Source organism: Embiotoca jacksoni, unplaced genomic scaffold (genome assembly GCF_022577435.1).
Source record: "Embiotoca jacksoni isolate LCO1_2020_lvr unplaced genomic scaffold, fEmbJac1.0.p SCAF_7, whole genome shotgun sequence".
Lineage (NCBI taxonomy): Eukaryota > Metazoa > Chordata > Actinopteri > Embiotocidae > Embiotoca > Embiotoca jacksoni.
The window spans coordinates 7,922,022-7,947,629 of record NW_027185425.1 but is presented as its reverse complement, the minus strand read 5'-3'; the positions used below and the strand labels follow the sequence as shown (position 1 = coordinate 7,947,629).

At 44.2% G+C, this 25,608-nt stretch overlaps 2 protein-coding genes across 2 annotated transcripts in view; both read left to right on the top strand.

The window, feature by feature from the left end:
• Positions 1 to 11,711, top strand: part of sdc3 (syndecan 3) — a 39,311-nt gene extending 27,600 nt beyond the window's left edge. The window contains exons 2-5 of the mRNA XM_069175815.1: positions 907 to 1,000; positions 4,208 to 5,067; positions 6,297 to 6,486; positions 8,605 to 11,711. Of these exons, the coding sequence (XP_069031916.1) occupies positions 907 to 1,000; positions 4,208 to 5,067; positions 6,297 to 6,486; positions 8,605 to 8,771 (1,311 nt within the window). The 3' untranslated portion in view covers positions 8,772 to 11,711. The remainder of the gene's footprint in view (positions 1 to 906; positions 1,001 to 4,207; positions 5,068 to 6,296; positions 6,487 to 8,604) is intronic.
• On the top strand, positions 9,285 to 25,011 carry nobox (NOBOX oogenesis homeobox). The gene is made up of 9 exons (XM_069176487.1): positions 9,285 to 9,453; positions 17,915 to 18,657; positions 20,362 to 20,527; positions 20,616 to 20,722; positions 20,972 to 21,117; positions 21,212 to 21,348; positions 22,021 to 22,282; positions 23,108 to 23,424; positions 24,411 to 25,011. Exons 1-9 carry the CDS (start codon positions 9,285 to 9,287, stop codon positions 24,845 to 24,847), a joined length of 2,484 nt encoding a protein of 827 aa, XP_069032588.1. The 3' UTR covers positions 24,848 to 25,011.
• The last annotated feature ends 597 nt before the right edge of the window (positions 25,012 to 25,608 follow it).

Sequence of the window (25,608 nt, the reverse complement as noted above, 5' to 3'; positions counted from 1 at the left end):
TGCAGATTTTCTTCGGACTCGTAGCTTGCTATAACTCTGCGATGGAATGACAGCTTCGTGTTTTCTTCTGCATCAAAGGTTGCACGGTGGGCCATGCTGAGGGTGGGCATATGACGTTAGTATGAGTTTGTGACATCACAAACTTACAGAAGTCCAAATGACACTGTGCTGAATACAGGCTGTGAGCATTTCTGTGTGGACATGAACATTTTGATACTTTCACAGTATTTTATGTGGCACCTAGACCTGCGTTATAATAAAAAAAAAATAAAAGAAACGAACATCTGAATTTATAAAATATAGTATGAATAATTTAATAAATCATTTTAAGCTGAACATTTTCCAACTATTGTTCAGACAAAAAAAAAAAAAAAATAGTAATAACTTGACATTTGCTTTGTGGATGTAAAGCGTACAATTTCTAATGTTCTATAGACCAAACAATTAATTTATATTAAAAATGTATTACTTTATTAATTCATAATTAAGAAAATCACAAGAGTTCAAAGAGCTCCAGCTCACTTTGGAGTTCAGAAGTTAATTGCTTTCCAATGCTTTGCTGCTTTACAGTCTGAGCATCGCTTGCATCGCTTGCAATTGACCAAATGAAACCCCCTTCACTCCTTAAAGGCTTTGATGTTGCTCTGCAAAAATCCCAGCTTTAGATCAAGTCGTTAACTACGCTCCTCTGTGCAGTCACATACGGACAGATGTTACCCCGTCCGGCATAATGCAGCCTGCCCCTCCTCCCAGACAGTTGTGTGCGTGTCTGTGCGCGCATGTAATCTGCCAAAGTGGTTTCTCTGTCAAATGAAATGACAAACAGCTCAGTCATTCATGGTGAATAACTCTAATCTCTGTCATCTGTATCCCCCCCACCCCCCCCCTCTCTCTCGTGATGAACAGGGACAGACGTGGTCGCCGTCTATCGATGACGAAGGCTCGACGAGAGATGAGTTCTACGACGACGAGGATCTCTACTCGGGCTCCGGCTCTGGCTGTAAGTGTGTGTGTGTGTGTGTGTGCGTGTGCGTGTGCATGCGTGCGTTTCCTTTTGCGTGAGGTTACACACTCACGCCCCGGTTCTTGAAAACTCGACAGCTGCTCGGTTTCAATATGTTGACCCTGAAGACCCAACCCCCTCCCCTCCCCCCGCTCGCCCTGTCCCTGTCCTCGAGTTATGGTCGCTCTATTCACCAGACTCGCATGCACCGAGGCCATGCACACACAATCACACCGCGGACTCATGCCCTTTGGCTCAGACAGACACGTTTGGATGCAGATTTATTGAAATCACCCCAGACGCACTCTTGCAAACAAGCACTAGCCCGGGCTCGATTCCTCCAGATCTTATTTACTCTAATCAGATTACAGTCCACACAGATTAGACGATCACATGCACACCAGCAGTGTGTCCACCTCCCTGCGAGCGCATGCTTGTGTTTGACTGAGCTGGCTGTCTGCGTGTGTAGGAATTACGTACTTAACGTAAATCACATCGGTGTAATTCAGGTTGATTTTCTGATCTGGCTGCTGAAGCTTGTGCACAGCTCTCCTTATTAGGCATGACTCATTGAGGGCTGCCCTCGGTTCAGGCACTGCGCTAGTGGCGAGCGCTCTCAAAATATATTACAATTCAGAGCAGGAGAGTGTAGCGGAGGCACCCCCTGTGGTTGAAACAGCAGCCTGGCAAATTGCTTTATCTCAAACCGTGATGCGGAGTCGTCTGATTCCAGAGAAAAGGGCTCATATTTAATAGACAGAAGTACATTTCATGCCGCCGCTCTAAAACGAGGCGTTTTGCGGCATCTGATATGTTTGACAGAAGCTGCATTGTTGGGGTCCATATTTCGATTTCCTCTCCAGATCCTCTGTCAGCCTTCATGTCTTTGTGCCGGGAAATTCAATTTGTTTCTCTTTCAACCCAAGAAGCTTCACTGCATTAGCAGAATGAAAGGTGGCATAATAGTATTACAGGATTTATAAAAGAAAATGAGCCAGTCAGGCCTTCTTCTCTTCTCTTCTCTTCTCTTCTCTTCTCTTCTCTTCTCTTCTCTTCTCTTCTCTTCTCTTCTCTTCTCTTCTCTTCATGGGTCATCTTTTTTAATGACCTTTACCCACAATAAACGACCAAATGATCAAAGCTTTTATACAACAGAAACGCATCGCAGCCTACGTGTGGTCAGGAGTCGAACCGACAGCCTGGTTACTTTAGTCGTTGCTTAAACCTCCGTTCTGTCGCCTTCTGCTTCTTCAGGTTTTTAATACAGCTGAACTCACAGTTGCTGTAGTTGCTCTCATTTACATTTTGTTAGATTGCTGTTGTTAACTGCTAAATGAGCAGAAAATGGGGTTTTAATTGTGGCTGTGATTGCTGCGTTAAGTTGTCATTAAATTCACTCTTTAATAAGTAATTTGATGAAACAAACATAGCTATATACTGTATGTGTCATTGGGTAAAAAAAAAACACAGACAATTAGAGGCAACAAATACTCTTGAAGGAGAACTACATGTAAAATTCCAGATTGCTGTTAACAGTGAACCTTTTATTGGTCTGTGTGTAAAGTTTTCTGTGGCTTTGTCGAGTCTATTCTTCATCAATCATGTTGAGTATATGAAATATTAAAAAAATATATATATAAAAAAAAGACTGCCGCAATTAATGGATTTACAACCGAGTAAGTTGCTGCCTAACTGTATGTTTAGGAATGGACTAATTTATTATTGACTAATCGGTTCCCTGTGAAGTTCAAAAGATGTGGGCATTTACCAGGAAGGACGCTCTTACGAAAGGATATTATCTAGTTGCATTATGGGAAGGATTTAATGCTATCGGAGCTAGAGACTAAAAGATTTCTCCACTGCAACTGAGGCAATCTCGGGTTTTGTGATAACCTTACATGATTACAAGCAATATTGAATTGCTGTCATGCCTCTTTGAATTGATAGCTAAGTTTTCCCCATCCAGACTCAAATATGAAACCAAGATTTTTTTTTTTTTGATTTGTCCGCTCTGAAGATCAGTTTTGACCATCTCATTTTTCAGCTAAGAGAAATGCCGGCTTAGTGTAGAATGAAAGCCAAAATTAAGAAGCCTTTTAAATTGAGCCCTCTCGGGGCATCATGGAGGATTAGTGGTCTCACATATACAACAGGAAACTGCAACATGCCCGGTTTAAAAAGCCTACATCCAGAGACCTCGTTTGACCCCGTCTCTCTGCCCTCACATGTCCTGTCTGTGTCTCAACTGCACCGTCACATAAATAAAGAGGCAGCTGGATCCCGCGAGGATCCTGTCAAGTTATGTGCTTGTGGCCAAATCGCAGTGATTTGGACCAATCGGCTTCCTATGAGTACCTGCTGGCAGCTACGGGCCTAGTTTACATGTGATGACAGCAACAAACAGCTGTTGAAAACAACAATGGCGTCAATGCTGCGATATCATTGCTCATATCCGAACTGGAGGTTTTCCTCCACAAAGACGGCAAGTTTTGTCAACCGACATGCCAGCGCTCTCCTGCTACATCATATAGTTCATTTATCTGATTGGTTGGAATTAGCCTGCGATAGACAGATGGTTCATCCAATCACCTGCCAAGTATTTAATTGAAAGAGCCTCGTCGTAAAAAAACGGTTTCCAAGAAAGTCGTCTCTGATTGTTCTGAGAAACAAACCATCTGTTGTGTCAGGTTATCAAATACAGGCATAAGTTCCTAGAAACTCATCTTAAAATATCACTTCCTATTTACTAAATAGTGCAATATGTTAAAAGTCCATCACTATATTAGAGTGTGGAATTTATGTACATATCGTGTCGGCAAATATCTGTAAGGAGGAAGTAGTGTCCCTGACGTTTACACTCCTTCACATTAAGAATCACACGTTTCAAAAATAACAGCTCTGTGTCACTACGCCTGTTAATGATGACGCAAACCAAGGATAGCTGCGTAAGCCGAGTCAGACGTTACAAAGTGATGTCTATAATCTCAATATCACTACTGAACAAACTCTGGAGTGTGAAGTGAATGAGCCAGCCGTAGTCTGTCTGATTTACTGTTATTTGTAAGCGGGTGGATGGTTTGAGTGGGAGGGTGGTGTCCTACATCGGTGTACAGGATGTGTGACGGAGTGAGATCCGTGATTCGTTGGTTTTGCTTTGTCTGTCGTTTTAAATCATTTTCTAATTTGAAATCCTCTCCTCTCCAGTTCCCGAGATCAGAATGAGGCCAACATCGGCAGGCCTGTCCTTCACCACGGAAGAGCCCCTCCTCCTCCTCTCCACCACGCAGGCCACCGGCCCCGCCCCCTCCGCCCCACCTGCGGCCGAGCCCAGCCCCAGCCCGGAGATACCCATCACGCCCCCGCTGCCCACCGAGGCCGATGGAGAGAGTGGTGCATTCTGGGAGAAGGACAGGGAGCTGGAGAAGGAGAGGGAAAGGGAGCTGGAGAGGGAGAAAGAGCAGCTGAGGGAGAAGGAAAAGGAGAAACAGTTGGAGAGGGAGAGAGAACGGGAGCGGGAGAGGGAGCGGGTCCGAGACCTGGAGAGAGAGCGGGAGAAGGAGAGAGAGCGTGAGCGAGAGAAGGAGCGGGAGAGAGAGCGAGAGAAAGAGAGAGAGAGGCAGAGAGAGCGGGAGCTTGAAAGAGAGAGAGAGCTGGAGCGACTCCGGGCCGCCGCCGCCGCCGCCCAGACCACCGCCGCCCCGCGGTCACCTGCCGCTGTTCCCGTGGTGACCACCAACCCGGCAATCAGCACTGCAGAAAGTGCAGCGCCCTCCGCCGGTTCAGATGACCTGAGCACCACAGAAGAAGAGGAGGACGTCTACCTGTCACCCGAACCCAGCTCCTTCTACCCAGGCTTCGACATGGAAAGCACCACAGAAGAAGAGGAGTCCACCACAGCGGAGACCACCCCCGAGCCCACCACAGCCGCACCTACCACGACCACCACGGCTGCCACCACCGTCAAGACCAGGGTTTCCTTCAGGCCCAGGGTTCCCATGACGACAGCCACTCAGGCGGCGCCAACAGAGAGGACGGCGCGCCCACAGCAGCCCACAACAACGCAGGTACGGTCCATATCGCGTTGTGTACAGTGGACCGCGTCGGTACTTGGTGTCACGGTTTGTTCTAATCGCCACCCACAAGAAGCAACGGCAAGAAGCGACGGCAATAACCGTAACTACCCCTCGAAAACGTTGGTTTCATTTTACTGCTGTGTTCTGAATAAGCAAAAAAACATACAAGGAGCTAAGCAGTGAGCTTTAGAGCAGATAAGTGTTGTCATTTTAAAGTTAGGAAAGAGTCAGGCCAGTCTTTATGCTCAGCTTGGCGAACTGCCTCCAGACTCAAAGCTCTTGACCTCTAACGTACAAACAGGAGAGTTGTATTAAAACCTCTCCTCTCTCTCGGAGAGAAAACCAACAAAGCTTATTTCTAAAATATCAAGCTTTAACGAAAGAAGCAGAATTTCTCAAATGTTCTTTATCATTGTCAGTAAATTCCATAAAAAAAATGGAATAAGACTTCCATGACTGTGGCGATCTGAAGTCCATTTATTCCCAATGAGGACATCAACCTTTAGCGCCGTTAACTCCTCGGAAATCTGGATACTCAGCAATTTATTTATCAGGGATAAATAGTCTCTTGAATGAAGGAACATGTTACACCCATTTATATGTGTTTGGATGAAGCTCTGTGGCTCAGAGGAAGATCAGGCCTCGGCCACAAAGGCAATACTGGTTAATGTGATTGTGAGGATTTGTTTTTGACAATAATAGATAGTATTTCACCAACCTTAACATTTAAATGCTGTCTTAACACCAGTAACTGCACATAATACAAATACAATAGAAACGAATAAAATCAAAGAAAAGGTCTGAACAAGGATTCATATACCGGCTTTTAATACTCCTCTGACTCATTTCTAACCGTTGAGGTTTGATTCCAAGTCCCTCTCCTGACTGCCTCTTTAACACTGACAGCTTAATTATTTACAGACCGCAGTCATTTCTCAGATTGGTGTGGTTTTGTTTATTTGCAGCGGCTCCGATTTAAAGCATAATACATTAAGATTTGTCTGGTTTTCCACTTTGTAATTAAGCTGCCAGAGTTTATGAAGTGTGTGTACATGTTGGACAATATGCAACCCTCGGTCAATCGGCGCATACAGAGGCTCATTGTTTAAAAGGCGAACATGTGCCATGGAAAGTTCCCCGTGTTGGTTTGGATGAGTTTCAAATGTAAATTTCCCGTCGTTCGTCTCACTTTTTTTTTTTTTTTTTCTTCTCCGCCTCAGGAGGGGATCAACGAGGTGGGCGCCGCGGGGCCGAGTGGAGATTTCGAGATCCGCGATGACCGCCGCAATGGTCTCGGACGAGGCGTGATGCCGGTGGACCCTGATCTGATCGGCAACACGGTGGACGGAGGAAGCTCTGCCGCCCAGCTGCCACAGAAGAACATCCTGGAGAGGAAAGAAGTTTTGATAGGTGAGGTTGTCCATCAGTAACGTTCATGTTCACGTCTTCCTGTGTTTTTTTGTGTCCCTGTCTAAACTTGTCACTCTGTCTCTCTGACTTCCTGTCAAATAAATCACCTGGTAATCACCTTGTAGTTTGGCAGAACGCACCCCACCCCCCCTCCACCCCCCAGTTGCCTCCTGTATTCCCTCCTCGCTTTCTGGGTGCTGCCGAGATAAACTGGCATCACCTCGCGTTCACGTAGTGCAGATCCATCACCATAACTGAATGTGCTACTTAGCCCCGTTCGACCCGTCGAGAACAAGCAATCCGCTTCTTGGGTTGTCCAACCCCTCCTTTCGCCCCTTTTTTTCTCATCATTTTCCCTCTGGGTAAATCCAATTTCTTTTCAAGTGCCCCCTTCTCCTCATCCCAAAGAGCCGTTGTAGAAAGTGAGGGAGCAGCCAACTCGCCTGACCTGACTGGCTCTCTGTCTCTCCTTCAGCTCTTCTGATTGGTGGACTGCTGGCGGTGGTTTTCGCTGATTTCCTGGTCATCGGTAAAGAGCAGGAGGCAACAGATTTTTTTTTTTAGAGTAGACTGTGTGATAGAACTTTAAGATGTCAGACTCGCACATTCATCTCCAGTGCTGTGCAGACGTAGCCGCTTTCCTCATTTTTGTCCGTTAGAGTAACACGAGTAAACACGGCAAAAAGAACATGCAGGTATTTACCACCTTTGACTTTTCACGGGTGATTCGGAAAACTTTTTCACTTACATGTTTTCCCAACATTAATATGTTTTTTTTTTGTTTTTTTTAGTCGTTAAACCGGAATAGAAATTCTGTGTTTGTTAAGGTTTTGATAAAAGACAAATAAAAAGGCCATTTCCATTGAGCCTATTTTTTTTTTCCTCAGGCTATATATTTATTGGGTCCTTTACATTTTTTTTTTTTTTGTAGTTCTGCCTTTCACCTCTAAAACCTATACTGTGCTTCACAGTAACGTGGTGGTGCCTCAATATAGAGTCTACAGCCACGGTGGACTCTCTGCGGCTGCTCTTTGGCATAGTGGTGCTTCAAGCTAAATGCTAACAAAAGCGTGCTAAATGCCTTAATGCCAAATGTTGATGTTTAGCAGGTGTAGTCTTAGTTTAGCGTGCTAGCGTGCTAACATTAGTTAATTAGAGTCGAACTCTGCTGAGTACCGCCGAGGCTGATGGGAATTCTTGGCCCGAAACTAATTTCTGACTTGATGATGATGCTAGAGAAAATGTAAAGTCACCGAAGTCGTTACAGTTCATCCCGAGGGGAACATTAATATGCGTGCCAAAACTTTCTGTTTTTTTTTTTTTTAGTCGGTGAAATTAAAAATGATTTGACGTTCTGGATTCGAGGACAAACGGCTCATCATGTCTTTGTGATGAAAATGTGAAATGTACAAATAATATTTCACAAGTGCAGTAAAATCAGAGATGGTAAATGTACACTGATCTTTTTAATTACCAAAAAAAAGAAAACGGTGCAACAAGTGAATGCCGTTGCAGCGCGTGTTATCTTAAATCGCTCGGCGGCGTTGGGATAAACAAAACAAACAGTCCCCACGCTGTGGATGGAAACGGGGCTCTTTTAAACATTTTGGAAAATAACCGTCATTTTTTTTTTTTTTTTTCTGCTTTGGCATCGAATCCGATTACTCTAACGAGGGCGTATCTGACCGTTTTGATAAACGCGCAAGTAATCTGTCGCACGCAGCGAGAGTTCATTAGTGATGTGAGCAGATAAAAGGTGGGGGAAGAAAAAAAAAAACACAAAAAAAAATGCAGCTGCGGCGGACCGGTTGCGACGGCCCCGTCGGGTTTGTAACTGCGACGCAGCGCTGCAGGGCTGCAATTCAGCACAGAATGTACGTTGGGCACGTTCAGCCTCATCAGTCTTCACTTAGCAGCAAAGTGACAGTGAAACGGTGGTAGATTTGCTCTGCGTTCAGACTAAGAAGTGTTTCCTAGAGCGTCGTGTCGTAGTCGGCTGCGGGGACGCAACGGAGGCTCCGACGGCGCTCCCGTGTTCCAGGCAGGGCGTTCGTTGCGTCTCCTTTTGCGGAAAATACGAAGTGACCAACGCTCCCTTTCCTCCCTCTCTCGCTCCAGCGGTGATCGTGGGGGGCGTGGTGGGCGCCTTGTTCGCCGCCTTCCTGGTGATGCTGCTGGTGTACAGGATGAAGAAGAAGGATGAGGGCAGCTACACGCTGGAGGAACCCAAACAGGCCACCGTCACCTACCAGAAACCAGACAAGCAGGAGGAGTTTTACGCGTAACACGGCACTCGTTCGCCGGAGAGACGCACCGCACACCGAGGGAGAGAGAGAGAGAAAGAGCGAGCGAGAGAAAGATACTCTGAACCCTTGCCCCCCCACCCTGTGCCCCCCGCACCCCCCCCCCTCCTCTCCCCTCTTCTTTGTTGCTTCCCCCTCATCTGCCTCTCCTCATCCCTCTCTCCTCTCGTCTCCAAAACAATTGAGAGCGCCTTTCTCTCTGCGGACTTGAAACTTTCTTTTCAATGAAAATGAAAAAAAAAAAAAAGAGGACAAAAAAAACCACAAAAAAAACAGAACCCCTCCCCCCTCCCCCCCAAATATATTCTGAAAAAAAAATAACACGTACACACAAGATGTTTTTAAAGTAAATGTTGTTATTAATATTCTACAGATTCTCTTGTTCTGTATGTAATGATATGATTATTTTGTAAAAAAAACAAAAAACAAAACACGTGCTCTGAACCTGTGTTTTCCGGCACAAAAAGAGTTCCTCTTCGGTTTTTAACGGAGCGAATGAAAAGGCTTAGGAGAGGAGAGGAGAGGGAGAGGAGAGGAGAGGAGAGGAGAGGAGAGGAGAGGAGAGGAGAGGAGAGGAGAGGAGAGAGGAGGGCTCGCCTCTCCCCCTCGCCCCCATCGAAACACACCGAGCGTATGGTTGGCCGCACAGAGCTCAGGGTCAAAGGTGAGAGGAAAGGTCTCTTTTGTGCCTTCCAACCCTCTGGTGCTCAAAGACACACCAACGCACATACATGCAGCCACATGAACACGTGCTCACGCACACCAACACACACACACACACACACACACACACACACACACGCGCGCGCGCGCACGCTGGTATCTGATTGAAGGTGGGGCTGACCTCTCCCTCTGTGCTCGGCCAACCGGAAAACGGTGCTCAACCCTCGGCGTGTTTTACAACGTCAAGGAGCCGCTGTGGGAAACACTGGTCGCACCGAGCCGGCGGCCCCTCTGCTCCTCTAAGCTGTACAAAGACTAGTTATGGATAGTAATAATAATCAATAATATATCAATGTTTTGGGCTGGATGGTGAATAATAATAATAATAATAATGCCGTAATAATAATAATAATAATAATAATAATACTTAAACAGGAGGATGTGTATTTAGCAGTTTAAAAAAAAAAAAAAAGTTTATATGTAAATATCAGCGTATCCTTTTTGGCGTCACTAACCATCTGCATGGTCATGAAGAGTTTTTATTCATCACATCTGTCATCACTTTAGATGAGCTGTGCTCTTGTCACATGCACGCACACACACACACGCGCACATACACACACACACAGCTGCAGACATCAAACTTGCTGCGCATTTGAACAACCGACTTTAAATATACTGTAAATCATATCATTCAAACACATATCAAACCTATCGTCGTCACCATCATCATCGTCGTCATCATCATCATTGTGACAGTCATCACTTGTGATTTGAGAGAGATCAGGTGGTTTCAATATGTTATTGATTAGTTATCGATCAGTTGCCGGTTGGTTTAAAGTTTGGTCTGTTTGTGTAAAAGCACAACTACATGTTCAGTCATCATTTCATCCGACCCCTGCCACACACGCACACCCTTTGCATGCCTCACTTTCTTTTTCTACCATCATTGGCTCTCTGTTCGGGGATGGGCGGGGCCTCTGGGAAGCGTGGGGGGCCTTTTAATGAAAACCAAGAAGTCCGCGCAGGACGTTGGCCCCACGTGCACTAATTCGCTGTAAATCACAACATTTAAAGTTGCGGTTAAAAGAATTAGTGTTTGTGAGGCCAACTTTAATCTGCTGTCGGATGTTTTTTGGGGGGGGAGGGGGAGGGGAATGTGAGGCGACAGGAGGGCTGTGCTTCTATCTAAGAGATTGTAACAATAACCACACCAGTGCGACTGGGCTAGTAGCTTCTATTATACTCAGTACTGTAGAACAAAAATGCATGGGAGTCAAAACTATACTCGTCTGGGTATGTGTGTGTGTGTGTGTGTGTGGACGCCTGCGCGTGTTCTCGTCCGTGTGGTGAGTTTGATCGAGAAGAGGGGTGAGTTAAAGCTGGAATGTACTGTGGTCGAGTGTGTGTTTACCTACTCCAGCAGTTCTCACGCTCTTCCACAGACGGGTAACACACCTCTTCCACTTCTGTGTGTTTAGTCACCTGCTCCCCCTCACCTGTGTGAGAAGATGTATGTGTGTGTGTGTGTGTGTGTGTGTGTGTGTGTCTCTACACCTCATCTAAACCTGCCACCTGTATGTGTGTGTATGCATGAGTGCTTCAGCTTGGTATTTCACAGCAGACTCTTGTGTACACTGACTAGCCTGTCGACGTGTGTGTGTGTGTGTGTGTGTGTGTTTGTGTTTGTGTGTGTGTCTGCGTGTGTTTAGTCTGTTCACTGCTGAATGTGGGGCAGCTCGTCCCTTACAGTGGCTATCACACACACTGACTGTGTCTTTTCACTGTCTGTCTGACTTGTCTACCTGTCTGTCTCTGCCGCCGCAGGACAGATGGACAGACGAAGCGCCACTTTCTCACAGGCAGGAATGAGCTTAACACGTTCTGTCTTTTCTAAAGTGACTGTCGAAGTGTAAACATGTGCGTTTGTACCCATCGAAGCCTGCGTAGCCAAATAAGATGTGTGTGTGTGTGTGAGGAAGAGGGTCAATTTGTATGTGTGTGTGTGTCTAGGTATGCATGTGTGAGCGAGTGTGTGTGTGTGTGTGTGTGTGTGTGTGTGTGTGTGTGTGAAGCCCAGTGGAGGCTACACTACTCTATGTTTGCTGTTCCCATTCCTGTTTTTATACATTTGCATTTTTTTAAGGCTGAGTTTCTGTCATTGGCTGAGTGAGCGAGAGGAGGCGGATCCTCCACGCCACCGCCCTGTCACTAATCTGCCACTCTGTTCCAAATAAAAAACCTGATTGGGTAACTGTGTCTTCTTTGTTGTTGTTTTTTTTTTTTTTTTGGGGGGGGGGGGGGTTCAAATTGATGAATCAAGACTTAATTTTCCATTATTCTGTTGGTTTCCAGTCTGCTCTCAAGAACACATGATAGACTCGGTCTACGTCTTGTCGGGGACATTTAAGCTACGTTCCAAATCGCACACTTTTTTTCTTTTTACTTTTAGTAATACTGCAGCTACTCTTACAAAGTACGTACTGTTGCACGTAGTACGAATACAGTTGGGGACATTCTACCGAGTCATACAAACAACGTCTTGAACTTTGTCCCTCCTGGTCACGTCCGTCACGATCCGAAGCACGACATTTGAAGTGAAAGGAAAAAGGATGTGATTTTGAGCGAGTACGCTTCCTTTTAAGGCCTCTTTTATTCTTTTTCTTTTTGTTCTTTCTTTTGCTAATTGCAACCTGACCCGCATACCGTAAAATACAACCAGATGTAGTTGGACATCCTGGTATTTCATCCTGCCTTTCTATTGGGACCCACTAAATTGTTTTCTGGCATACTGTATATTTTGGTAGTGTGGGTATTGGCACACACAGTTAATCTCTCCCCCACAATATATATATGAAGCTACAGGCCTTTTATCTTAGCACAACACTGTAAATGGGGAAAGAGCGAACCTTACTTTATCCAAAGGTAAAAAAAAAAAAAAAAAAGGTCTGCCCACCTACACATCTAAAGGCCACAGTTTGTTTCATTATTATGTACAAAAAGTGAATTAAGTGCTGGACTATTTCCTTAGGCCAGGTGGAGCTTTTAGAGGTGCGGGAAGGGGGACTTTGTCACCTTTAAACCGAGCCAGGTGATCTTTTTCTGCCGTGTTTCTAGGTTTTATGCAAAGCTGCCGTCTTCTCGTGTCACTTTCAGTAAATAAAGAGTATTAGCTAAAACCTTGAAGTTCATTGTTTTGTAGTTTTATATTTCCGCAGCGACTCGGATACCAACCACTACCCTTGCAGTTTATATTTCCCTTGTGCTAATTCTTTCACAACCGCACTATTAATCAACTGACTAAAACTAATTAACATGCAATGAACCTGGGAATTTTGGAGCCTCGAGGGGTCAAGGTAATCCGGCCTTGCTTGTTAATGCACTAATGTGTCTTTTTTTTTTTCATACACAAACACTCTTTATGCGCATCCCACAATCAGCTATTCTCCTTTTCCTTAACGAAGTACTGTAATCAATGACTTTGTAATCCGCCCCACTGCAACAAGGTCCAGGGGCTGAATCGGATGAGTCAGCGGTGCTCTTTCAGTTTGCACGTTCTCCCTGTGACCGTGTGAGTTTCCTCCTCTTTGTGAATGAATTTTCATTCATCATCGGGTCTCCCTGTCTCATTAATTAGGTCTCTCTGCACCGGATCGATGGGACGGCGATTTCCATCACACTCCGGTTTCCCCTCACAGACGTTCAGTTTAGGTTAAATTGTCTGTATGGGTGTGAGTGTGAGAGTGAAGGCTTCCCTGCCTATATGTTGTGTCTACTCCACCACTGTCAGTGAGGACAGACTGCACTTCTTGCAATCCGGCTAAAGAATGGGGAAGCACAGATAATCGAAGGATACATTTTTATTATGGCAGAAATTACATAATAAATGATTCTGTTATCATAAATATTTTATTTAAAAAAATCTTAAAATAAAAATCAGGAAAGTCAGGAGAGCACCAGAGAACTGTAGAGAGGGAGCATGTGCTGCTATAAAATCAAAGTATCCACTATCACTGCTACTTAAAAAAGCCTTCATAAGATGTACTGTATTTATTTACTTTAACTTGCGGTTGTTGACAAAGCTGATCCCGAGTCTACTGGAGTAATGTTTAAGTGCTTTGACTTTATTAATAGTACTCACTTCACCCTTTTAGTAAAGCGGCAGTTTGTAAAATTTCTACATGGATAAATGTGACGTTACTAACTTTGCTCAAATTACAAAAAACATGGGTTCAGACGAGCCTCTAGTGGCATGTGGTCATGCATTTTTTATATGCGAAGGTTGTGAGACTTCTCTCTCTGGCATTTCTGCTTATACCTTAAAATAATTTGTAGTTCTCACAGAAATTGTATAATACGTTCCAAAACAACCGCATCTAATTGTCTGTAGTGTTCTGTTTACTCTTTCTAGTCCAGAAACTGACTATCAACATTACAACTTCTCTTGATGGGGAGTAGTTCCAGTGAAGACTGTTGTCACTGTGGTCTGTGGATTATCCACCAGGACGCTGTTGCTGGAAAGACATGCTGTTGTTGAATTATTTAAATGTAATTTTTCTTCTATGCTGTGAGCGATACAAATTAAATTCTACTTATTTCACTGCGGTAGTGGAAGAAATCTTAAAACCATGTCGAAACTTAGAGGCTCATAACCAAAACTATCTACATCGACTGATGAGGTTACGAAGAAAGTATGTTTTTCTAATGTGGGTGGAATGCTCCTTTAAATTCTTACCCTTCACTGGGACTCAACTCCCCCTCTCTTGCCTGTGATGCTGGATTGCTCAAACCTGAGGTTTTGTTTATGAGTCCACTCAGGACTGAGCAGTGAAGCACTGGAAACAGTGGATAAAATATATTTTAGGAACCTACATTTAAATGTACTTGTGTGCAGACACAAAGTCTCTCTCTATGTCGTCACACACCAACATTAGCTTGGCCTACATACCATTACTGACCCACTGACATTACACACAGCCCTGTTCTCCTTGATACTACATCTGACCGAGCTATATATATATACAAATATATATATGCCATTCAGTATATATATGATCTCAGCCTTTTAACACTCTGTTTACACTCGTGTAACTCTGTAAACCCTCCAGGGAGAAACAGACAGATGTCATCGTTCATAGTTCATCACAAAAACATGCACATTTACTGTGCACTGACATTTTTTTGTGAGCACACAAGAAAGGAAATTATTCCATGTCTTCAGTTTGCATTCTTATTGAGGGACCATATGAGACCAAGGTCACCTGACGTGGAGGAGTGGTGGGATTGCAACAGGCCATCCCTGTATGCAGACAAGCTGACAAGCTGTCCTGGCCTAGGTTCGGGGGCTGCTGATGTGGAAATGTGCCTCCATACAGAGGCTGAGTGTATATGAGCCTCCTCTGTCACGGAGGGGTGGAACAGTAGAGCAAAAGCTGAACGGTGGAGTTCAAGTGATTGAAGCAGGTTGATGTGCCTGTGGTCCATTCAGTGCCCCATCTGGTGGGTAAGACAGGAACAACTGCAGCGAAGACGAACTGAATCAGAACCCTAATTTTAACATGACATTTTTTCAGCTGTGGCATGTGCCTCTTACTTTACAACGACTTTTAGCCCATTTTAGACCTTTCAAGAATAAGAAGTTCAAAGGATCAGCACTGTTTATCCGCAACCTATTGTGCCCAGTCTGGAAGTCTGGAGCACCACAAGGAGGCCCGAGATAGTTCAGATTTGACCCTTAAAACTGGTGACAACGGGTTGCAACCAGACATTTCTTTTTAAGGGGTTATATGCTTCAGTCAAAAGCTCTTTCTTCAGTTTCCCAGTATTTTGAGGTAGTTTTATGGTAATATGATTCACCACTGCTTGAAAGGGAAATAAATATATATTATGTATCCTCACAAGTACTCCCCTTATTCATATGGTGGCATGTGTATCAGAAAATCCTTCAGTATTACAATTTCTACAGTAATTAAGAGATACTAGGAAATATTTCTGATGTTCACAACATAAAGTTATTTAATCAAGGGGACAAATTTCAATTATTAGAGTAATACGACTTGTCCAAAACCTAGCGGTAAACAGTTGGAACGTGAATGAAATGCTACAGGGATTTTAATTTGTAACAGATGCAGGAAGTTGTGGCTTTCGGTCGACCAACGACAACTTCTGCCCTTTCAACAAAACTCTAGACAGACAGAACTGGGTTGATTGAATATTTGATAGCACCATAAATAGGCTACTACACATATCAGTCCCCCATCATTATTGTATAATGTGAGGGAGCCTATATATGTGTTACCTTCTTTTGGCTTTATATCCTTTTCAAGACACATTTCTCTTTATAGGTTTTTAAAACAGATTTTAGATTTTTTTCTTTTTTTTTAAATCACATGTATACAGAAAGTAAACAACCATGAAGATCAAGATCGAGATAGAGGGTAGCAATCAAATGAGGAAATTGTATTTTCTTGACTCTTGTTGTTCTGGGTTTTGTACCCTCATGGTTGAAATGCACTTATTGTAAGTCGCTTTTGATAAAAGCGTCAGCTAAATGAAATGTAATGTAATAATGTGAAAGTTTTCATTTTGTTATCAGGTTTTCATTGGATCTCTTCTTGAGTCTCTGCTGATTGGCTGCTTCACTTTCACCCTTCACGTGATAATTCTCCGTCCCACTCCTCAGAGGTAATCAATCAATCAACCTCATTAACCTGCAGCCCGCGAGCCATACACGCCGTTGAGCCCACGCGGTGTAATTGATTATTAGCACACGTTTATTGGTTTTTGAGTTGGCCTGAGTCGCTATGGATGAAGTCTGTGGTTCGGCTGAAGATTTTGGTAAGGTCCCTTGATTGTTTTATTGGTTTATTGGCTTGTTTTAGCGTTTTCAGCTGCCGAACAAGGGCCGGGCATCGCCAACTTCTTTTTTTTTTTAATCATTTTTGAAAACTTTGAAGGACTTCTAATTGGAAGTTCTCGGGTGTTTCCTAAGAGTTGCAGCTCCCCGGGCTGCTCGGCTCCGCGGAGACAATTTAAAACACGCTTATTAACATTCACGACCCGGTATTTGGAGGTGGAGGTGGTGGGGGTCTGTAAGAGGGGGGGGGGGGCAGATTTGCTAGGTTAGCAGCAGCTAGCCGTTTGAAGTTAATTAACGGTAAGGTGAGGTGGCACGAGGAGCTTGCACACCTGGGACACTAATTAAGTCACTGCAGGCTGCAGCTCCTCGTGAGGATGACGTCTTATCGGGTTTGGTTCAACCTCAAGGTCACCACGTGACTCCTGAAGTGTGAAGGGAATAAGTCTTGCAACTGGATCCAAGTTATTTCTTGCAATATAGGCACTTCATCGGATGAAATATAATCAATATTTATGTCCTGCCGGGGCTTCAACTCAATATCTGACTAAATGAAATTCGCAGATATAAAGACAGATGACGGGGAATAAAATATGCCTTGTATTGAAGAGGTGTGGAGCCGGAGGGATTTAAGACGTACAGAGCACTCGATGAACTCTCAAACGTTTTGTTAGTATTTTGTTGCCCTTTCTAAATAATTTTAACTATTTCCTATGAACTTGTTATTTACATTCAGACCCGTCATGGTCAATTTAAATGATTAGTTGATTAAGCGGTTAGTTGGCAAAACGTTAATTGCATTTATTTGAATAACTGACATTTTTAATAGGATTGTAAATGGCCTGTCATTGATAGGTGGACATGGTACAATCAGGGTAATGAGCTTCACGTTTGTATCTTTGTAGTGACAGATGACTTGGTGGGGTGATGGACGGACTATGACGTATTCTTTTCATGATGGTAAACTAATCATTTTATAGTGTATAACTGATTGAACAAAAAAATAAATTTGTAAAATCTTAATTTTGGCACATTTCCCTATTTCTGCCATTTTATTGACCAAAAATTTTATGAAATGTTAGATAGCAAAAATAAAAAAAAAACATTTGTTGCATCTTAATCACCGCCAGTAATATAAGTCTAGTTTGGAAATACTGGACTCTTATGTTTAACTATATTCATGGATTTAATCCAAAGGATTTCCAAGGGAAATTCTAAGAATATGTAGTCTGAAGATGCTGGAAAATGGTTTATAATATACCCACCAAGTGTTAATGTCAAGTACAGATGACATTATTGCAGTGTCCTACAGGACCTGCAGCCTTGGTCAAAGTGGCCTAAACCAAAACTTCTGTTGAAGACATCAGCATGGGATAGTTATGATGAGGAGGGAGACTCGTTATTAATTGATTTGTGTCTACAGAGCCACAATATGAATAAATACAAATTAAGACGCTGAAGTCAAACTTCAAAGAAAACACTTTCCAGATATAAAGCACAGATAAGTGAACACATTTCATCCTGATTAAATCCGTCCAGAGCCTGCACGACCCAGACGAAAGTAAAAATACCAAAACAATAAAACTCTCGCTTCACTGTGTTGCAGACTGTCCAAGCCTTCTGTGTGAGGAGCTGGCGGATTTGGAAACAAAGAACAACCACGGAAAGATAAGCAGCAGGAGGAGGAGGGAAAGAGAGGAGGAAGTGTTTAGTCTGAAGGAGGATGAAGAGGCAGGAGAGGCGACAGAGCGAGAAGAGCGGGAGGGGGAGGATAAGAAAGAGAAGAAAGTTGTTGTGTCAGAGAAGGAACTGATGGCAACAGAGGGAGAAGAGGAGGAGCAGGTGAAGCCTGAGAGCAGGCTGCAGGCGGAGGAGGCACGGGAGGTGCAGATGGAAGACGGCGACATCCGGAGAACCAAGGAAACCGTCGCTGATAAGCAAGACGGTAAAGTAACAAAAAGTTTCGAGCAGAAGAAGAGTAGGAAGAGGCGAGGTAAGAAGCAAAGTGAGCAGGTGAGAAACCGGCGAGGAGCGAAGGATGTTGGCGAGAGGTCTGAGGAGGGAAAGGACGGCCAGATAAAGGAGGTGCCAGCGATGCGCTCAGAGGAATGCTCGGTCCTGTCGGAGCCCTCCGTTGGCCTGATGAACAGCGCTGACCTGTCCGATCCAGCCTACCTGAGTATAGGAGAGACGGGGCTGTATTGTCCCCCGGTTCCCCTTCCTCTGCTCTACTCCTCACAGCCCTCAGTCCCCATCCAACCTCTGCCTCCTCAACCACAGGGGACAAAACGGCCCCACAGCTCTCTTCCACCTCCCAGTGTCCCCCAGCAGGGCCCCCCGCCTCTGGAGGTGAGCAGAGACCACTGATTTGTTCACTTAATCACACCTGAGCATCTCTGAACAGAACTAAATGCGTGTTTTCCTTTTATTTCCTCTTAAAAGCGAGTTCTCCAGAGAGTTTTTACCACCTGTATTATCCCGCGCGCCGGCCGAGTCAAATATTCAATTTCATCATTCCATCCGTTTCATGTCTGCTGCTCAATTTTAAACACAAAATCCATGCAGCTCTCAGGTCTTTGCTAACTTTGTTTTTCAAGATGAGAGTTACGTGCATTTTAAATGTTCGGGTTCTTCAGCGCAGCAGACACTTTTGCAACAGGTTTCAAACAATAACTCATTTGCTGTGTTTATATGCAGTCTGATGTGTATGAAATGATGTACACCTACAACCCTCTGCATTATTAATGATGCAGCTGTGAAAATGGCATCCTGCATTTGAATATTAGTCTCAGTGTGTGATGTAAGTGTTATACAGCTTCATTGAAGCATTGCAACAAGCACATCAAATAATGTTTCCTCACTGTAACACGATGTCAGGAGAAAATGTGAAAATCAGTTTTGTGTAATCATTATTATGCCTCAAGGCTGGCATTGTGCTCCTGAGGTTGTCCATCAATCCCATTAAAGATGAACTGATTAGATTTAGGGGTCAAAAGTCAGTGTCACTGTAACCTCACATCCGTCCTATTCTTGTGAACACAAAGAACAATGAACACAACTCTGGAGAGATTGACCGTATTTCACGTGGTGTCAGATACTGTGACGCTAATCTTTAGTGTCCACCTTGAAACTGTGGCGATCGTACAGATCGTCTGCGCTGTCGGGTCGACGATGTTTGTAAAACATCTACGTTTTCGAACTTGCGGCTTCTTTGCTGCACCGTCCACATTTGAAGCATTGTCTACTGTCATGACTACAACTCGATGTGTTCTGTCAGGATCAGATTTATTGGACAAGATTTAGATGATTAGATTAGATTTAGATTTTATTAATCCCACAGTGGGGAAATTTGGTCAAGCATGTAAGCGCGAGGATTCCCTCGAAGTCTTGACATCGATCTGGACAGACATGAATGTAAACTGCAACTTGACTGGGAGGCGGAGACATAAATCCACAAGGTGCTAATTGTGTTGTAGTTGCTGCTGCTTCTTGACTTAAATCAGGGGGAATGTTGTACCTTGGGGTTTTGACTGTCTGTCAGACAAAGTATCCTCAGTAAAATTCAATTAAATATTGTATTTACTGCGTTGTCCTTTTTAAACTATTGATTTTTATCATTGTGAAGTGTCAATAATTACATTTCTTCAAAGCGAAATATAATTTTAGAGAATGTCAAAAACTGAGGTGAAAGTTAAAAGCCAGCAGCGTTGTTGTCCGCCAAAACACCGCTGAGATAAATAGAGACGTGCACAGTTGAATGTTTCAGCAAAGAAAGCAATGCATTAGTGATTTTTTTTTTTTTTGGCTTCAGGACTTCACGGACCAAGTAATTAATTACCAGTGTTGTTAATGTGCCTCTTAATATGTGACATTGAAAGGTTTAGAGTGGAGGGCTGCAGCCTGCAGGGAATGATTCTTCTAATTGTTCATTTCTTTGTCCGTTTCATGTCCAGCAATACAGAAAAGTGCCTATAGTGGAATTATCCAGGGCTCAAGGTAACATTTTCATATTGGTAATGAGCACAGAGGTACTGTTTGTTTGTCTCATGGCAGATGGAGATAACCCAGGTCTACTCCACCCGACGCTCCATCCGCTACAGCACCAGGGGCCGGGCCGACCAGGCCCTCAGCTACTCTCTGCTGCCCGGGTTAGAGACCGTGAACAGTCGCCTCCTGCAGCCTCCACCGAAGAAGAAAACCCGGACACTCTACAGCACAGGTGAGGAAAACATTGATTGGTCCATGTTTGTTTCAGTTCTGACTGCTGTGCAAATAATTTGTGTGTGTGTGTGTTTTTTCATGTGCAGATCAGTTGGAGCATTTGGAGTCCCTGTTCCAGGAGGATCACTATCCTGACGCTGAGAAGAGGAAAGTCATTGCTGCTTCTGTTGGTGTCACGCCTCAGAGAATTATGGTTAGACTGTCGTCTTTAGATCTTCTGAGAAATTATTTACTGAAGTTATCATTTCTTTGGTGATCTACTTGGATCGAAGAATAAACCAACAAACGCAAGTTTTCTCTTCCTTTCTGTTAGCATTGACTGCTTTTTCTCACCTCCTCCCTCATCCTGTCTAAAGCAACTTCCTCTTTCTCACCACCATCCTTAGCCATTGTTCTTGATATCCATTTTATTGTCTCCCTCTGCATGCGTCCTGTGTTGCAGGTCTGGTTTCAGAACCGCAGGGCTAAGTGGAGGAAAGTACACTCCATCACAGAAAAGGTTGAACACAGACAGAGTAGAGCTGAATACAGTGGCAGCAGCCCACATCGCCAGATAAATCCTCCCCTCCTCACACTGGCATCCAGCAGGTATTACAGTATTGTCTCCATATGTTCGTCCTTTTTGAGCTCACTTTTGTTGTACAAGTTATCCTTGATTATGTTTCCTCATTTTTTTTTTCAGTAAGGGGGCTTCTACTTTTCCTGGTCACTTTGCTACCAAGCTGCCCCAGGTCACCCCTGCGGTGCCTTCTTTCCCCACCCTGCCCACTCCGATATCACCGTCCTACAGCAACCTTCTGGCCAGCCTCAACAGCCCAGGTGTCCAACTATGTGCACAGTATTTTTTTTTTTTTTTTTTTAACTCACTGCTCATAATGCATTAGGTTAATGTGCATAATTTTTTTTGGTCAAATTAAGTTTAACTAAGAAATGAGCTCAAACTACTGTAGCGCAACTTTTTGTGTGTGTGTGGATAGTGAAGAAGCAGAACAATGCAATACTCTCGATAGCTACAGGTTTCACAACATTCGCTCATAAGCGTAGCGTTAAAAAAAATGTTTTGCACAAAAAAAGTATGAAATAAACGGACAATTATTGTATCTAATGGCTGTGCCGTCTCTGGTAAAAGGCCTTGTTGGTATGTCGTTGTGTACAAAGCCTCAAGTCATATTCAGACTGCTTGATTTCAATGAGAGACACTGTGTTCGTAGAGTAAAGATGATGGTGCAGTAAGCTTTAGCAAAATATTCTTATTGTTAATAGTGAATTTAATTTATGGACATTAACTTGCAGTTTAAAGCGGTACAAACCGTCTGTCTGTAGTGCATTTCTCCACAGAAGAGGTTTGTTGCCATAGAAATCCATGAATTGAGTTTCCTCGGTTCAAGCTCAGTGGACCTTTTATTCTCTATGTTGAGACAGTAAAATTACCCCAAAGAATGAACTGCAGTATCGCTCTAATCTCAGTGGTTAATCTGCTTTATCTCCAAGGTCAAAGCAGGGTGAGAGATGTGGGCCAGCACCAGCTTTCATCTCAGGGGGGTTTGGCAGAGTTGCACCCCCGCCCCATGCAGAGCCCTCCCCCACTGCGGCGAGTCAGTCTCCCCCTTTTCACAACGACCTACAACGCCACCAACCCCCACACGCCTCTCCTCAGCACTCCGGCTCACACCCCGCCTCTCTTCCTGGATGCTCTGGACGGTGGCTCCACCTTGGCCCATCGTGACACCCAGTCTCTGGCGACTGACACCAGGTCAGCTCAGCTCACAGCAAACTCTGACATGAATACTTGAGGACGGTTCAACACGGACGAGTACGAGAGCTGACAGCAGGACAGGGAGCAGGCAGAGAGGGATCCTGTTTAATACTGATATAATGATGGCTCACAGAGCGCCTGTAGTACTAGCAACTCAGTTCCAGCTCGTTCTCTGGCATATTTCAGAAATCATGCTGGGAGACATCTCGGTTAGTAATTGCTTTGTGCGAAGTTTTATGTTTAACTACAGTCATGTGTCACGGCACTAAAAGAAAGCCAGATTGCAAGACAATATAAAAACAAACAACAGATATCTATACATTTCCCGGTCCTGCTGTTAAGAGACTTGAAGGATCAGTTTACCCAAATTACAAAAACATGTTTTTATTGAAACCGCTTTCTACAAAAGTAATAGTTCTTTTAAAAATAGTTTACAGTGCGTTGTGTGGAGTAAATCAGACATTCGGTCTTATGTAGTGTCGCTTTTAAATGTTCAACACTTCAGCGCAAAAAGCATTTACCTCCATTTTATTGGAATAGAGGCAGTTATGTGAATGAATAATCAAATCTACCTTCATGGCAGGATTTCCCTCCGGCAGGTGAAATTATTATAGTTGTGCTTGCTGCTTGGCTTTACTCTTAAATATTGTTAAGAAAGTGATAAAAAAAAATATTTAAAAAAAAAACCGTACAGATGCACTGGACAAATATTTGGAAGTATCAACAGATTAAGAGTTAATGACCATCAAGGCAACTCTTCTATCTCGCACTAAACATCTATTAATGTGTTTATGACTAAATTCCTCTTTGTGTTGCCCTCAGCTCACTCTTTGACTTTCCGGAGAAGCTCGACTACCTGAGCTCCAGCCAGCAGAACAACACTCTCTCTTACCAGCTCCAGACCTCTTACCCCACCAGCCAGCCTCAGCATCAGCCTCAAGCATCTCTGGCCCGCATGGCCTACCTTACCCCCTCCCCCTACCTCACCCCCAACCCTCCAGATTCCAACCCTACCTCCTACCTGACCTTTGGCCCTGGAGGAAACTCGACTGGTGTGGTGACCTACTCCACCGGCGGCCATGCCTACTTCCAGTCCCAGAACGCCGGACAGATCCTGCTGCAGTCGACTGGTCATCATGGTGAGTCACCATCCATTATCTATACCCGCTTTATCCTGAACGGGTTATGAAGGGGGTTGGAAACTATCCCAGCTGCCATTGGTACACCCTGGACAGGTCAGCAGTCCGTCACAGGACCAACACAGAGAGACAGACAGAAACAGACAACACTTCATGCTCACAGTTACACCTACGGGCAATTCAGAATCACCAATTAGCCCAACATGCTTAAGTCTGAACTGTGGGAGGAAGCCGTCCTGCTGTGAGGCGACAGTGCTAACCACTGCACCACCATACTGCCCTGCAGTCATTGGGATGAAAATTAGATTTGTTTACAGATAAAAGAACACACTAGTCGCAGATTTACACAAAAAACATGAAACATAAAATGGACAGTCACAACTATACATCTACGTCACGCTTAAGTAAACCGAAAATCTAAACCGATTCAATAAGAAATTCTACTGACAGCAGCTTTCTTTTTAATGGAACATATTTTCAGTCTTGTAATATAACATTTATACCCACGAGCCTTAGTCACCACTCTTTTGCAGGAGAAGCCAGTCAGACATGGGCAAAGTGCAAAAATGTTGTAGTTGGTAATAAAAATGCTGCACAATTCATTCAAAGTTGACCCAGAATCTGAAAGTAATTTGGTCCCTGGCCAATATGAAGCATCCAGAGTTCCAATTACATGGTATGGGTCTTGTTCACCAGGATGCCCTGGTGTAACGGTGTAGAAGTGGTGATTGGCGGAGGCTGGATGTCGGCTGCATTGTACGAAGGCATAGGGGAGGAGCTGCAGGAGTCCCTGGGCTCAATGAGAGATGAGGGATGAGAGAGAGAGAAAGCAGTAGTCATGGTGTGGTAGAGAAAATAAGAACCAACAGGTATGCAGTTGAGGGAGGGATTTACAGACACGACAGGAAGAGGACCGTTTGAGGTGTAAACGACCTCTAATGAAGCTTGTCACACGTCTGTTTGGACCTGCATGTGTCTCCACCCAGGTGGGATCACAGCGTACCAGTCTTACCCATGGGGTAACATGTACAATCAGCCAGCCGTGCACCAGCGTGCCCAGTGCCCTTCTACATACCCTGCCAGCTTGGGATCAGCTCGAGACCACCAGACTCCCTCTACCTCCAGCCTGCCTCTCCCGTCATTCTTCCCCCGGGGGGACCACGGGCCCTCGTATGCCAACTCCCAGCGTTCATCACACACCCATGCACACACCGCCACCCTCCTCCCGCCTGTGTCAACTCTGCGGCCGTCTTGCCTCAGAGCGGAGAACACTCCAACCAAGGTCTCATCCCTCTTGGCGGCGCAGATCAGCTCTACCTCTCCAGAAAGCTCTCCAGTGCCCCCTTGTGTCAAAATTGAGTACGACAGTCCTCGAGAGATTCACAGCCACTTCCACTGCGATTTCTCTCCTATACATTTTTGACTCCATGTTTGAGTATCTGAGAGCCTGTGTATGTTTAAACTGTGTGTAAATATAAGTGTCAAAGTGTCTATATTTTCTATTTGTAATGCTGTTTGGATAATCTCTGTATAAATGTTAATGCTACCAGGCTTGGTTGGGCTGCAATAAAAGTTCGTTGCTCTGTTCATCATTTATTTCTGTATTTAATTTGCTTCACTTTGATTTAAATCGGGGCTTCCTCACATATTTTGTTGCCTTGTTGGTCATTTGTATTGAGACTATTTTGCTGTGTAGCAGAATGGTTGTCCATGCTCCGTCTGCACACGCATGCACACGCACGCTCACATATTTTGTATGTTTTGGTTCAGGCACCCCCACAAAACACAAAGAAACCATGATGGACAGAAATGGTGGCAATTAGGGGAGAGAGAGAGAGAGAGAGAGAGCAAGCATAAACAAACCGAAACTGAACTTCATTTGGTCTGTATTTTATTGTGGTTGCCTAGCACATTAAAAAAAATGCAGGCGAAGCACTAAGGTGCGCGAGGCTTATAGAATTTCATGCACTGTTAGATGGTGATGATGGAAAAGTTGCAGAAAGTTAAAAGATTGTTGCAGGGCATGATGGGAATCATGAGCGAAAACCCTGCACATACAGGCTGTGCCACATTCAAGTATATTTATTATCTTATTGCTTCTGTATGCTGCTGTAGCGGAAAAAAAATTCCCCTCGGGGATTAATAAAGTAACTACCTACCTAACCTAACCTAACCTATAACGAG